Source organism: Antechinus flavipes, chromosome 1 (genome assembly GCF_016432865.1).
Source record: "Antechinus flavipes isolate AdamAnt ecotype Samford, QLD, Australia chromosome 1, AdamAnt_v2, whole genome shotgun sequence".
NCBI lineage: Eukaryota > Metazoa > Chordata > Mammalia > Dasyuromorphia > Dasyuridae > Antechinus > Antechinus flavipes.
Genome location: NC_067398.1, coordinates 215595779 through 215611596, shown reverse-complemented (window position 1 = coordinate 215611596; position 15818 = coordinate 215595779). Strand labels below are relative to the sequence as shown.

Sequence of the window (15818 nt, the reverse complement as noted above, 5' to 3'; positions counted from 1 at the left end):
TCTCCTAAAATTCCATGTCTCAAGGACTCAATTCTCTGAGGGTTGGTCTGGCCCTTTTCAGAGGATCTATTCTATCCCTAGTAGACCTCTAGTCTGTATTCCTCATCAGTACTATCCTTCTCACCACCACTACTATTGAATTTGTACCAAACATGGTTATACCTAGTTATAGCATTGGCTTTAACCCACCTTACTTATTAGATAATATTTAATAAGTCATTTTTATCTTATTACTTGTCTACTTTGAAAAATATTAAATGACATAGTTAATTTAAAACCAGACTCTTTAGGATAGAGATAGATACAAGGTCTTCTACAATTTGTCTTTTCCTTACTTATCCATTTGTTATTTCTCTTCACTCTTCAAGAAAATGCTTGGATATAGTCGGGCAGATCCTCCTTATTGTTCCTACCTCCATACCTCTTTTACTAGTCTTGTAATAACTGAAATTCTGTTAGTGTTATTGAAAAGGAAAGTACAACCTTATTTCTAAACCATTCTCCTATTCTTTGCTATTTAATTCATCCCATTCTCATTCACAGTTATGACTTCTAACTGTATTTCCCCCCATCCTATTTTCTTATACTTCTTTATGGAGGAGAGAATATCTCCTCTTCTCTAAAGGCTGTTTTGCTTCTGATTACTGACTTTCTTAATCTATCCTCCCTTGTTTCCCCCCCTTTTTAACCCTTTTTCTTCCTTCCCCCTATTCTTCCCTCTTTTAACTAATTCAGATGTTAAATTAAATCTAATTAAATTAAATTAAATCTCTAATTCAGATGAGAGTGGGGTTCAAATGCTTATACTACCCTCATTCACTCCCACTATCTTCCTCTTATATAAATGCTTCTTTGTACACTTCATTTAAGAGTTATGGGCCATGAAAAACAGGGACACTGATACATTGTTGGTGGAATTGTGAACACATCCAGCCATTCTGGAGAGCAATTTGGAACTATGCTCAAAAAGTTATCAAACTGTGCATACCCTTTGATCCAGCAGTATTTCTACTGGGCTTATACCCCAAAGAGATACTAAAGAAAGGAAAGGGACCTGTATGTGCCAAAATGTTTGTGGCAGCCCTGTTTGTAGTGGCTAGAAGCTGGAAAATGAAATTGGGTAGTAGATGCCCAATTAATGGGCAATTGGAGAATGGTTGAGTAAATTGTGGTATATGAATGTTATGGAATATTATTGTTCTGTAAGGAATGACCAGCAGGATGAATACAGAGAGGACTGGAGAGACTTACATGAACTGATGCTGAGTGAAATGAGCAGAACCAGGAGATCATTATATACCTCAACAATGATACTGTATGAGGATGTATTCTGATGGAAGTGGATTTCTTTGACAAAGAGACCTAACTCAGTTTCAATTGATAAATGATGGACAGAAGCAGCTACACCCAAAGAAAGAACACTGGGAAATGAATGTGAACTATTTGCATTTTTGTTTTTCTTCCCGGGTTATTTTTACCTTCTGAATCCAATTCTCCCTATGCAACAAGAGAACTGTTTGGTTCTGCACATATATATTGTATCTAGGATATACTGTAACCTATTCAACATGTAAAGGACTGCTTGCCATCTGGGGGAGGGCATGGAGGGAGGGAGGGGAAAAATCTGAACAGAAGTGAATGCAAGGGATAATGCTGTAAAAAAATTACCTTGGCATGGGTTCTATCAATAAAAAGTTATTAAAAAAAAAAAAGAAAGAAAAGAAAGAAATACAAGAGTTATGGGCCATGAGAATAAGAAAGTTTTGAGAGTTTACATAATATCTCCCCAAATAAGAATGTAAACAATTTAAACTTGTTTAGTCCTTTGTAATTTTTTATTCATATTTACCTTCTTAATGCTTCTCTTGACTCTTTTATCAGATTTTTTTCACTCATCTCTGGTCCAGAAATGCTTGGAAGTTCTCTATATTATTAAAGTCTACTTTTCCCCTGTAGGATTATATTCAAGTGTTTCTTGGTAGATTACTCTTGATTATAAACTTAAATTCCTTGTCTTGTGGAATATCATATTCTAAACTCTTTACTCCCTTATGGTGGTGGCTGCTAAATTTTATGTCATCCTTATTGTGGCTCATTGGTACTTGAATCCTCTTTCTGATTGTTTACATTATTTTTTTCCCTTGACCTGGAAACTTTAAATTTTGGATTGCACTCTGGTTCAAAGATGGCAGAACAATTTTCTTTTATGATTTCTTGAAATATAGTGTTCAGACTCTTTGTGACTTTCAGGTAATCAAATGATTTTTAAATTATTTCTCCTCTATTTTCCAAGTCAGATTCTTTTCCTGTGAGAATACTTCATTTTCTATTTTTTCTTTCAGTATTTTGATTTGTTTTATTGTTTCTTGATATCTTATGGAGTCATTAACCTCAATTTAGCCAATTCTTATTTTCAAGAAGTTATTTTCTTCAGTGAAGTTTTGTATTTCTTTTTCAAACTGTACTCTTTTTATGTCTTCCTTCCCTAACATTCACCTTTTTTTCCCATAATTTTCCCTATTCTGCTCTCATTTGGTTTTAAAAATAATTTTTAGCTCCTTTTAAAAAAAACTCTTGCTTTAACTCTTCTGGGAATTTTTCTTGGACTTGTATCCCACTGCATCTATCTTCAAGGGTTTGCTTTTGGACTTATTTGAGGTTTTTTGTTTTGTTTTGTTTTTTGAGTCACTCTATGTCTTCTATGTTGGTGTCATGAGCTTACTTCCTTGTTGCCATAGTAGCTCTTTGTTGCTAGGTTCTTTTTTTTTTTTGTTTGCTCATTCTTCCAGATGACTTCTCATCTTTAGTTGGTGTTGGACTCTACACACTTATTGGGTTGGGGGTGGAAGTAATATCTGGCTTGAGCTTTAATTTTCATGTAATCTTTGCTGCTTTCCCAGGTCTGACTGGGAGCCTGAAAGTTTTCAGTGCTTCTGAGGTGGTGTGATTTAGGGAGGGATCTGTTCATTGCCCCTCTTTGTCTGAGTTCTGTAAATTCTTAATCCAGGTTTGTTTGAGTCCATTGACTTGCTTCTGAATGGGAGGTTCAAACTACCACCACTTGACTTAGCCACTATTGGCCTGCTTGAAGACTCTGTGAATGCACAGTCTTCTTTGACCTGGGATGTTGTGCCCTGCAATTAGGATCAGAGCCACATGGCTACCATGTGCTTTCCAAAATGTGTTCAGTATTCAGACAGTGCTCAAGGACATTTTTCTCACCTCTGTAACTGGAACATGATACCAGGTGTGGATTACAATGCTGCTAGATAACATCCATTTCTGTACCTATTGTTTGCACAGGGATCTCCTGTGGTTTCTTTCTGGTGCCCAGTCTTGGCCCTCTTTGAGTTTTCTTTCGATACCAGAATGTTCTCTACTGGGACTTTGGCCAGGGTTACATGCTTCTGATTTGCTAATTTGTCTATTTTGTTTATTTTCATTTCCCTAAGTTATCCTCAGAGGGGGAAGAAGAAAGATTTTTTGTCTTTCCTTATAAGAATTCCTTCTTGTACACTCCAGATATTGGTTGAGGAGGTATGGGAAAGGGAGAGTTAGACTCTAATGCATTTTTTTTATCACTTTACCATTTCAGCTCTGTTCCTTGCTACAATCTCTTGAAGAGAAATAAAGAAGTAGCCTTTAAAATTTTTTGAAGTTAGGGTTTAGAGGGTATGAACCATGCTATCAACTAAAGATTCCATTTCAAGGTGAAGATGATATCCAAAATTACATGTACATATTTCTTTAAAGAATGTTTGCATTTTCTTTTTCTCAATTATATATAAAAACAACTTTAATATTCATTTTTTAAATTCCAGATTCCCTTTTTCTCTTTCTCTTTTCTTGAAAATGCAAACACTTTCACACAGATTATACATGTATAGTTATGCAAAACATATTACCATATTAGCCACATTACAAAAGGGAAAAAAGATAAAAGAGAGAAAGAAGGAAACAAAAAAAAAAATTTTAAAAATACATGGAAGCCTCAATCTGCATTCAGAAACCATCAGTTCTTTCTATGAAGGTAAATGGTATTTTTCATCATAAATCTTTGGAATTGTCTTGGATCACTATACTGCTGAGAATAAAATCAATCACAGTAGATCATCAAATAATACTGTTACTGTATATGATATTCTAGTTCTGCTCACTTCATTTTGCATTAGTTCATAGAAATCTTACCAGGTTTTTCTGAGAGCATCCTTCTGATCATTTCTTATTGCACAATAATATTGCATCACAATCATGTAACATAACTTGTTCAGCCATTCCCCCATTGATGGGCATCCCTTTAATTTCCAATTCTTTACCGTCACAAAAAGAGCTGCTACAAATATTTTTGTATGTATAGATCCTTTTCCTTTTTAAAAAAAAATCTTTTTGGTATACAAACCTACTATGGTATTGCTAGGTTAAAAAGTACAAAGTTTTTAATAACCTTTGGGCATAGAATTCCATATTGCTTCCCTTAATGGTTAGAGCAATTCACAACTCCACCAGGAGTACATTAGTGTCCTTATTTTTCTACACACTCTCCAATTTTTGTCATTTTCCATTTCTGTCATAGTAGTCAATCTGATAGATATGAAGTGATACCTCAGATATCACATATTTTTAATATGTATTTCTTTAATCAGTAATGATTTAGAGCATTTTTCATATGGCTGTCTATAATTTTGATTTTTTTTCTTTTAAATGTATCCATCTTCTTAATGGTGATTTTTATTTTAAAATATATGACATAGTAACATTGGTGGGTGTAGATATTGACATGGAAGATAGGATTTGTTAGCTAATAGTTTTTGATACTCCTTTTTTCCTTCTTTGTCTCTGGAGATTCAATCAGCCATCCCTGTTATAACAGCTTATTTTTATTGTTTATTATGCTATTATATATTGTTTATTGCTGACCTATTAGATTCACACATTATCTCTTTTGTTTTATGAAGTTTATATTAAATGAAAGTTAGGGAGACAATCACAATAGCTTAGAGACTCCAATTAGGAAAGTTCTAACAATTAGCCTGAAGTTTGGCTTTGTGCTCTTTTAAATTTAGATTGATTGCTAGCTTATTCCTTTTACTCTTTATGTTTGAGACAAAATTCAGGTTGCTGAGCAACATACTTTACTAACATTTGGTAAAGAATTAAGAAGAGTATTGTATGGTGTCTATAAGTGGACAGAGTATTGTGTACTGTCTATAAAAGGCACCATGAGGGTAAGTTGGAGAAAAAGCAGACTTTTTCTTTGAACTTCTCCCATCCTTAAAAAAAATGGTAAAACTGATGGCTTTAGACTAAATGTAATGATCTGAGATGCTTGTAGGGGCTGATGATCTTGTCACACAGCTCCTCCTTTTTCCTTTCTCCTGTAGCTCCTTTGCCAGTGATTCTTTCCTGCTTTGCTCATTAAGTCCTAGGCAAGGCTAGAGAAGTTGACTATGTTGTTGCTGTTGCTCATCTTTTGAGTTACCCCCTTCCCCTTCTCTTGGTTTGTCCTTTCAAACTCTTTATTTCTTAAAAGAACTTCAGAGCTGAACTAACTCATTGTTCTTTAGCTTAAAGATTCTGTAACAATCCCAAAACAAATTAATTGTACCTCTGAAGTACAAATCCTAAAATGCCACTTACTTTCCAAACTTCTGTTACATTACTTTAGTAATTTTGGTTCCTACTGGTATTTCTTTTACTATTTTGTTAACAATATTTAATGGAATGCTTCATTGTTTTGAATTGTTTCAGCTTCAAAGCAGTTTTCTTCAGATATCATAAGAGCTCACAATGACTATAGACGGAAACATGGCTGCCCCCCATTAAAACTCGACAATAAATTGAACCGTGAGGCACAACAGTGAGTCCGTTTTTAACAATTAGCGATTCGGAAATACTCTTGTCTGCCTTTTTGAAAATACTTAGCATCTAAAGTATCCTGTGTGATTATATTGTCTGAGAATCTGCATAATATTTCTTAGTGTCATTTTAATATTAGGGAAGAAGTTTGGGGTTTTTTGTTTGTTTTTTAAGAAATTGGATTTTGTGACAATGCATTTTCAAGGTTTAGGCATAAGCATGCTTTATGGAAGGGGGAATTTGGAAGTTTGATTAAGGTTCATTCATTTCTGCTTATAATTTTAGTAAATGCTCTGAGTTTCTTTGCTAGGTATGCAGAGGCACTGGCTACTACAAAGGTTCTCAAACATAGCTCAGAATCCAGTAGGGGAAATTGTGGAGAAAATCTAGCATGGGCTTCCTATGATCAACCAGGTATGTTTGGTTCTTTCATACTCTCCTGTCAGAATTGCTACATTTTAAATTCATCTCTCTGAAATTTACTTACTTTTATTTTTTTCTGAACTGTGGGAAAAATTTTTAAGTTCTGATTTTTTCTCCCTAAAAGTTGATTTGTACCTGAATTTTGTTTGTTTTTTCATAATGCCTCTTTGGACTGAATTTGAACATGTTCTATTTTGTATCTATTTATGTACACTTGGAACCACAATCTAACTCATGGTATAAAAATGAAAACCTTTTTTTTTTCTTTCCTCTCATATGATTTTTCTACTCTATTTCCCTCCCATTTCCATTCCCAAATCCTATATCTTAAATTGCATTCCTAAGACATAGCTCTGTTACATTCCTGCATTTGTTAAACCCATTCCTGAATTTGTTAAACTGAGAGTATCACATAAAATCCATTTGTTACATGAAAGTGTTATTTAGACTTATCTACATCTTATCTGCTATGTGAAACTGAATTAGAACTACTCTCAATATACTATTGAGTATCATTAGTATTTTGAAAACTGGGATATTTTACTCAGAAATTACCTCATCAGGGAAAAGAACACTTTTTCCTCTTTCAGTCACCAATCTCAGAGATAGCTGCAATCAAAAAGTTATTGTAGGACACCTAATTACACTCAGTAAAATAGGATGTTCATTGGGTTTGTTGAGTTATGTTTTCTTTTGTTTTAAAATATATTTCCTCAGTTTGAGAGGTTTTTTTTCTCTATTGATTTTTCTTTGGGAAGGCATTTTGTTGTTAAATTGGCTTGCACATATGTGTACATATTTGTAGTCCAGGTTTCTCTGGCTATGTCCAATTCTGGCATAAGGATGCCCTTGAGAAGCCTTTTGACCATGCCCTGTTTGCCTAATATGGAGCCTATTATATCAACTACCAGGTAAGTGCGTAGGTTGGAGAGCCTACCTCTAATTGGCCACTTGCATCTTCAAAACTGGATTGACTGAGTCTTTCACATCTTTGGACTGCCCTTTTTGTGACTCTATCTGCTGTGTCCAGCACTGGAAGCTATAAACTAAGCTGCTGAGAGGATAAAAAAATCTTTCCCTTACTCTCTTACTGTTATTCCTGACTCCAAGAAATGGGCCTGGAAGCATTTGTTTCAGATATTGGAGGTGATCACCACCACAGACCTGGGAATTTGAGCCATGGTAACCTTAATACCTGGAACCAAGATTACAGATCAGATGGTGCAAGCAACCAGTCTGGCATGGAAACCCAGAGAAAACAGTGTTGGGACTTGAGCCCAAGGGCAGTTTTGGACTTGGAACTGGGACTGTGTTCTGTGGGGGAAAAACTAAGCTGAGAATCCAATCCTCCTTCCTCTTTGTATCATTTTTATCTTACTTGTACTATGTCCAGTCCTGGGCCCTTCACTCCAACCTAAAACTCTTACGGCCTTTCTAAAAGTAGCAAAGAATTCCCAAAAAAAGATGGGAAAAGGAGCTTCTGGAAACACTTAAAGAAATCCCTCAAATTAAACCCTAAGAAAAAAGTGAATCTGGTATAAATGATAAATATCTGTGGCATGTATGGGAGTAAGCCAGTAATTACTGTTTTTGCTGCACTCTGCTTGTTTACAAAATACTGTAGAAGAAAGGTTTCTTTTGAAATTTTTTTCTCTTATTTTTTGCTCAAATACATATTAAAAATGTTTAACATTTGTGTTTTAAAATTTTGAATTTCAAATTCTCTCCCTTCCTCTCTTTCCCCCTCCTAATTTATGCAAAACATATTTTTATATTAGCCATTTTGCAAAAGAAAACAAAGACCAGAAGAAGAAAAAACACCAAAAAAGAATTTTTTTAAAAAAGTATCCTTCGATCTGCATTCTTTCTTTGGAAATAAATAGCATTTTTTCATCATGAATCATTTGGAACTATCTTGGAATTTTGTATTGCTGAGAAAATAGCTAAGTCATTCATAGTTGATCATCAGGCAATATTGATATTACTATGTACAGTATTTTCTTGGTTCTTCACACTGCACTTTGTACCAGTTTATAGAAGTTTTCCCAGGTTTTTTTTAAAGAGCATACTGCTCTTAATTTCTTATAGCACAGTAATATTCCATCACAATCATTATACCACAACTATTCCCCAATTGATGAGCATCTCTTGAGTTTCCAATTCTTTGCCACAAAAAAGAACTACTAGAAACATTCTGTACATATAGGTTCTTTTCCTTTTTTAAAAAAAAAATCTCTTTGGGATTTAGATCTAGTAGTGATATTGCTGGGTGAAAAAAATGTTTTATAGACTTTTGGGTATAGAGTTCTAAATTATTCTCCAAAATAGGTTGGAGAACTTACAGCTTCACCAAGAGTTCATGAATGACTCTATTTTCCCCATCCCTTCCAACATTTGTCATTTTCCTGATATTCCCATATGTTAGCCAATCTGATAGAGACTTAACTCTTTCCTTCAGATGTGACTTTGCTACCAGCATTTCACTTCAAGGAAGAAAAGTTTCTTTGAGACAAATGGAAAATGAACTCCCTCAGAGTGTAGCAGGAAGAAATTTTTTTTCTTACCAAATCTTTGTCTCCTTTACACTGCTCATTCCTGTATGCTGTTAGAGCCAGATTCACTTGATTTATTTATTTACACTCTTTGGGGGCAGTTACATTCCTGTTTGTTTCATTTCTAACCTCTAGTTGGGAAACTTCAACAATTTTGAAAGAGTTTCCTCTCTGTGTAACCAAATGTAACTTCCCTCTCAACTGCCCTTGAGCAAACAAAAATACATTGAGACTGTTAATTTCTGTTTTATTTTAATACCAGCCTCTAGACAGCAGAGGAAAGAAAAAGAACAAGTATTTCTATAGAGCCTACTAAGTGCCACATACTAGTGCAAGTACTTTTTATAAATATCTCATATGGTGGACACAACCTGGGAGGTAGGTACTGTTATTATCTGTGTTCTGCATTTGAGGAAACTGAAGCAAATGGAGATTAAGTGACTTGCTTGGGGTCATGTAGCTCATAAATGTCTGAGGCCGGCCGGTCTTTGTAACTCCCAGCCCAACCTTCCATTGAGTGTTCCACTGGCTGCCTGACCAGGTGAAGAACAATCCAATATATAAACTTTAGAGAAACAAATAAGCTTGAAAACAAATACATACTCTCCCTAAGAAGAAGGGATTTTAATCATTTAATATTTCCCAGCTAACAAGAACAGCTGCTGTCTTGACTCTGGTGGCTATAGGGTCTCCTGTATGTTACACCTGATGGGAGCACAGGTAACAAAGGTAACATCGGTACTCAGTCCAGGTACTCCTGCATCTGGGTCTTCAGCAAGAGGAGGAGGAACTGATGACCCCCAAGTTCTAGTGACTCCTATGGTTGAGCCACTTGGGCACAGAGACATTAGCAAAGGAAACAACCAGTGGCAGCCCCCTGGCCTCCACATTCTGTCATGAATCCAATATCTTTCATTCATTGTGTAGCAGAACACCTCAGGCTTCTTGACTATCCCTCAGCTCTCTTGTACATGCTTATTTATTACCTTGTGGGAGATTTTAGCTACTCCCTCCAAAATGGATGGAGAAAAAGGCTTCCTTTTTCTGGCACAGTCTCACAGGGGTATATGGAGGTATTCCAGAAGGACTAGCACCTCTGATGTGAGGGCTTGTGGAAGCCTTTTGAGGCTCTTCATCCACCTTTCCTGTCCATCAGGCACTGAATTCTGTGGCTTCAAGAAGTTGTAACAGGTGCATCAGAGCACCCTCACAAACTATCTCAGCAGACAAACTAAACCAGAGAGAGGGCAACCAAACTGGCTTCAAACCTGTTGGTGAGTTAGGGCCATCAACCCTAAGCTTGGATGATTTCCTCTGGCAGAATGGACAGATGGAAGTTATTTGTTCCAACAGTGCTTAAAGGCTGCTGCAGCAGGTTCTGAGGCGCACTTAGAAGCTTGGTCAGACATAAAAGATGTCAAGATCATCCACTGCATCCCAGGCCATTGCCAATCATCCTTATTTTGTCTTGCCACTGGACATCGATGGTGAAGACTTTGTACAACTTTACCTCGCTTAAATCTACTTCACATACCAATCAAGACTTCCTCCCTGAGGTCATTGGTCCTCTTCAAAAACAAAAGAAAAACAACCTCCTAACCCCAGGGAACTCAGGACCTCAAGTGGACAGCCTTTGGGTACTTCTTATCCCTGGATCAGAATATTTTGCTTGACCTTACCAAATCAGCCAAAATACAAGTGGCACCTGGAATTGCATATCACAACATCAAAATAAAGACCCACTCTTAAGAGAACAAAGATAATTATCCAGACATCCCAGGTGGGATCTCAGAATGCAATTCCCAGAAAGTATACATCAACAGTATATTTAATAAACATAATCCTGTTGACATTTTAGTCATGCATATCCATGCATATCCAAAGAACACAAGCATAACAGCAACACAAAAGTAAAGCAATATTATTATCAGTAGCTCTATGAAGTAACAGCATATGCAAAAAACAGCAGGGTTTATAGCAATAGCAAGTAACAAAATTATGAATATTTAATGCATCTACCATATATACATGATATGACATAAAGGAAATAACATGAACAAGTAAATAAAACAAGCACACTCAAAACGTGAAATAATTAGAATGTAGGTGAACAGACATATATGCTTGCATGTAAGATACACATTACAGAGGAAAATATCAAAACTGTCTTCTGGGGAAGGGGGCTGTGTCAAGAATTACTGCTTAGTTTTAGTCCTCTCACTACATATTTCTACAATTTGCCCCATAAAAACTGTTAATCTGGTCACTGTCAAAGAAATATAGTTCTCCTCTAACCCATCATCTGCTGTTCTTTTCACAACTCTGCATGAACTAGGATGGCACAGGCTGACTATCAATGCTATATTATTATGTGTCTTTACTCTAGGAGTCCCTTTGACTGAAGTTCTTGATAGAAAAAGTATTCCCTCTGGGTTCTTTTTTCTCCCCTCATTTAAACTAGTGACAGTATACCAAGCCTTCCTTACTTGAAATATTTATTTCTGGGCAATTTTTTTTTTTTTTTGGATCAAAAATCCTGCATTATTAGAAGAATTTTTTTCCCTGCTTAGAGTTCACCAGGGATAAGGGCCCATCAGTCTTTATTGTCTTATAAAAGAGTTTAACCAGTCACCTATAGGAAATAAGTGGTCACAGTTAACTGTCTATACGTGACCCTTACCAGTCTCTGAGGGACAACTAGGAGGCACAGTGAATAGAGTGTCAGGTCTGAAGTCAGGAAGATTCCTCTTCCTGGTGACCCTGGTGAGTCATTTAATCTTGTTCGCCTCAATTTTCTCATCTGTTAAATGAGCTGAAGTAGGAAATGACAAACCTCTCTAGGATTTTTGCCAAAAAAAAAAACCAAAAGAGGTCATAAAGAGTTCGACATGATTAAAACAACAACAATCAGTCTCCCAGCTTAATTTGTTAACTGGAAAGTTGCCCACTGTTGGAGGAGGGCCCTTACCCTCTTAATTCAGGTTCATACTTGGAATATAATGAGACAAGCCATTGAAAAATTAATAGGAGGCTTCTTTTTGGTCTAACACAGTAAGAATAGGATAGCCCTTAGAATCTCAGAATATCACTCCTCTGCGTCCCATATGAAGAGGAGCTAAAGCAGGTCACATACCTTAAAGGACACAGTGACTGCAGGCTTCAGAAATCCACCAGAAGAGGTCCCACCTGCCTGTCTCTGAGTAGTCATAAGCCTGTAGATGACCAGTAAAGCTTGCCTTTAATCAGGTCCAGGGATATCTTTATGGATATAATCCCTAAGGATTAGATTGAGAAGAGTCATTGGGTTCCCCACATTGGGAGGGGAAGGGAGCTGTGTCAAGAATTACTGCTTAGTTTTAGTTCTCTCACTAGCCTAGAGCTACAGAAATACTTGAGTCTGTAAGCATTCCTGATAGCTGAACTCAGGGTTTTTCTTTAGAGCTGGCAGGGATTCAGATGTGGGGTCCCTGCTCCTTTTCCTTCGTGTTGTTTCTGTCAAGTGTTTGCCAGCCTTGTAGAAGGATCATAAGAACAAAGATTTAGAATAGGAAGAGGACTCATGGAGTCCAACTCTTATCATTTATGCATGAGGAAACCAAGGCCCCAAATAGTTTAAATGACTTGGCCAAAGCCACACAGACCATCTGAGTCTAGAGCCAGGGAATTTTTCCTCTGTCCTCAAATCACTTCACCCTATTTGCTTCAGTTTCCTCATCAGATGAATTGGAGAAGGAAATGGCAAATATCTCCAGTGTTTGCAAGAAAATAACAAGTGGGGTCATAAAGAATCCCTTGTTGGTATTTATGCCCATCAAAAGACAGTACGCTGCAATGTAATATTTGTGTTTTCAAAATGCTGATTTATAGTAAGAATATTAAATATAGTCATCTTTCTGAGTTCAAATGTAGCCTCAGATATTTAAATACTCCTTGACTTTGTACCATTAAATTTATTTTAACTTTGTTACAATTTCCATTTCTAAGGCTCTTTATGTTATTTCATTTTCCTCTTACGCTCTAAGTTTTCCGTTATATGGAACTCACTAACTATGCTGTTATTAGGAAGATTAATTGTGGGCTGTTGTATCTGGCCTGTTGCTTGCTGAATTTGACATATAATTTTGTTATTTTTATTTCTTTTTATACTATTTTATTTACTTTCTTTCTCACTGACATTGACAATTTTATTACATCACAGTTTGAACTCTTATTCTAGTTTTGGTTTTCTTATATTTTACTGTTATTTTTGTTCTGTATTTGGGTTTTCAGTGGCTCCATGTAGTTGCCTCAAATATGTAAGTTGTACTATTCCCCTGTGTTATATTTGCATATCTATTTTTTTCCCTGAAGAGTTATCCTTAGTTTTGCTGGATAGGTTGATCCTGAAGCCTGTTACTGGTTTACTGCAATATGATCTTTGCTGGCTGCACTTTATTGTGCCCTACTCTTACTTGAGAGTAACAGGCCTTTCTTGTCTACCCTCTGAGTTGTTTTGGTCTGGAAATTTTCATCTGGTTCCTTTTGTGGATTCTGCCACTCCAGAATTCATTTTAAAGAATTAGAATTCATTTTAAAGAATTATTTTAAATTGTTTGGAGGGGAATTTGGAAGAGTTCAGTCAAGTGCCCAACTTTTCTCCACTATTGTGGCTCTGCCTTTCAATTCTATTTTTTTTTTTTAGGTGTTTTCTTTAGTTTTTTTTTTTTTTTGCCTCTTTTACCAAAGCTATTAATACTCTTTTCATAATTTTCTCATATCAATCATTTTCCCCTAATTTTTCCTTTGCTATTCTTATCTTTTTCTTTAACTCTTCCAGGAATTCTAATTGGGCTTGAGTTCATTTTACATTTTTATATAGCTGTTTTCACATTGTTGTCTTCTGCATTTATGCCTTAGTCTTCCCATCACTATAGTAACTTTTTATAGTCAAATTATTGTTGTTGTTATTGTTTGCTCATTTTTCTAGCCTATTCCCTGACTTTGAACTTTATATTGATGTTGCACTCTCGTTACCTGAGAGTGGAAAGGCACAATGCTAAGCTTCAGGCTTTTCTGTGCTCCTTTTTCAGAGCTAGTTCTAAAGATCTGCAATTTTTGATGCTTCTTTAGTGTGGTCCTGGGAAAGATATAGTTACTACTCTTCTGGTCTGCACTATGGTCTTTACCCAGGAAGGGCTCTTGTTCCCCTGGAGCCACAAACACTAGTGCCTTGGAACTGTGACCATGATCTCTGCTCCCTTTTGACCAACTCTCAGCACTCCTTTCTGCCATGGAACTGTGACCCAGAATTGTATAAGGACATAGAGTTGCCAATCAATGCCAGCTGGACCCAATGCCAGCAAAGGCTCTCCTATAATCTTTTTTCTGATGAGTTGTTCAACCCCATACTGTCTCTAGGCTGAAAATTTTCAAAACTGCTGCTTCCTCAGCTGTAGTAGCTGTTTCTGCCAACCTCCTAAATTGTCTTAGGCCAGGAAAATAATGCACCTTAACCTTTTCTTGGCTCTGTAACTCAACAATTTGATTTGAGCCTTTATTTTGAGTTATTTGGAAGGGAATGTTGAGAGGGTTCACCTTGGTTGCTTTTAACGCACTATCTTGGCCCACTGTTTCATTTTTTAAAAAAATAGTGTCAGTGCCTTTTACTTTTGTAACCCAGTCATTATCAGATATATCCCTCTCCAATCCAGCTAGCCTTCCTTTGTAACAGAACGTTATTTTTTTAAATTCAGTCTTGTCCCTCTTCTAATACTACTGTTCTCATGTATCTGTAAGTCAATTCAGTATATCTATCTTCGTGTTAAAGTCCAGGGAACATCTCATTTGCAAAAACTATAGAGTTAGTTTTCAGTTATCAGTGATAATGAATAAAAATAAAAATAGGGAACTGAAATCCATTGATAATTTAAAATATAATTTCAACCAATATGTTAACAAATGTATATACTCCATGAATATTCTATTTTATTCAGCTGTTTTAAACTGCTCCTTGACTTAATCTTTTCAAAACTTCTAAGAGTTTTTAAAGTTTTATCTCTTTATCTGCTCTTATTTATTATCTAATAAGAATAAACAGTGATAAGTAAAAAGAATAGAATTCCTGGTAAGAGACATTGAAGAAAGGGATAATCGTGAATTGGTTAAAAAAATGAAGAGCTGGCTTCTAGATAATTAAAAGACCAATTCACAGTTATTAGAAAGAAATCATAAAAGAAACAAAAGTCAGGATTGGAAGCAGTTTATAGATTTAGTCTTGCATCATTCCTGCAATGCATACAGGCCACTTTTCCTATATCTTCTGGCTTAATCCCACTTCACCAGTTCTCAGAGTCCATACTTAGATCAGTTTTATCTGAAATTGCTGGTTCTTACATCCTGTCTAGACTCCCCCATACCTCACTTATTCCTGCCTGCTGTGAGGTGACCCTTCTGGACCTAAAAAGAATCAGCAAATCCACCTGCTTCCATGTTGGATGGTGAGGAACAGCCTTAGTCTAACTCCCTCCTTCTGACAATAGATCTCTCTCCAACCACTGATACTACCTGGACTTAGTAGCGTGTACCTATCCTGTTATACTCTCTATCCCAGTGATTCTGAATCCCTTTCTTCAGTACCATTAACCTCTGATGTCATTGTATAAATCCCATTGCCCATCCCCCACTGTCTACTCCTTTTTTTCATCCCCTTCAACCATATTCCGAAAATGTTTTACTACAAATCTATCTCCCCCTTCCACTGTACTCTCTGGAATATCTGCCCCATAGCTTTCATATTATACCTTTCTTTTTTGGCTCTCCATCTCCTGGCTCTCCCTGACACTTGGTTCCCACTTGTTAATAGGACCTCCTGACTACCCTTTTCATTACTGGTTGTAATTTCAGTCATTCATCTTGACTTAACTGGTTAGGGCAGGGAGTCAGAATATTCCTTGCTTCCCCATTACCACTTCTAGACTTTCCCAAAATCATCATTACTCACTTAATTTC

General features: G+C 36.2%; 1 protein-coding gene across 1 annotated transcript in view; it reads left to right on the top strand.

The window, feature by feature from the left end:
- Positions 1–15818, top strand: part of GLIPR2 (GLI pathogenesis related 2) — a 50218-nt gene that overhangs the window by 12970 nt on the left and 21430 nt on the right. Inside the window, exons 2-3 of the mRNA XM_051996290.1 lie at positions 5749–5857; positions 6167–6270. Of these exons, the coding sequence (XP_051852250.1) occupies positions 5749–5857; positions 6167–6270 (213 nt within the window). The remainder of the gene's footprint in view (positions 1–5748; positions 5858–6166; positions 6271–15818) is intronic.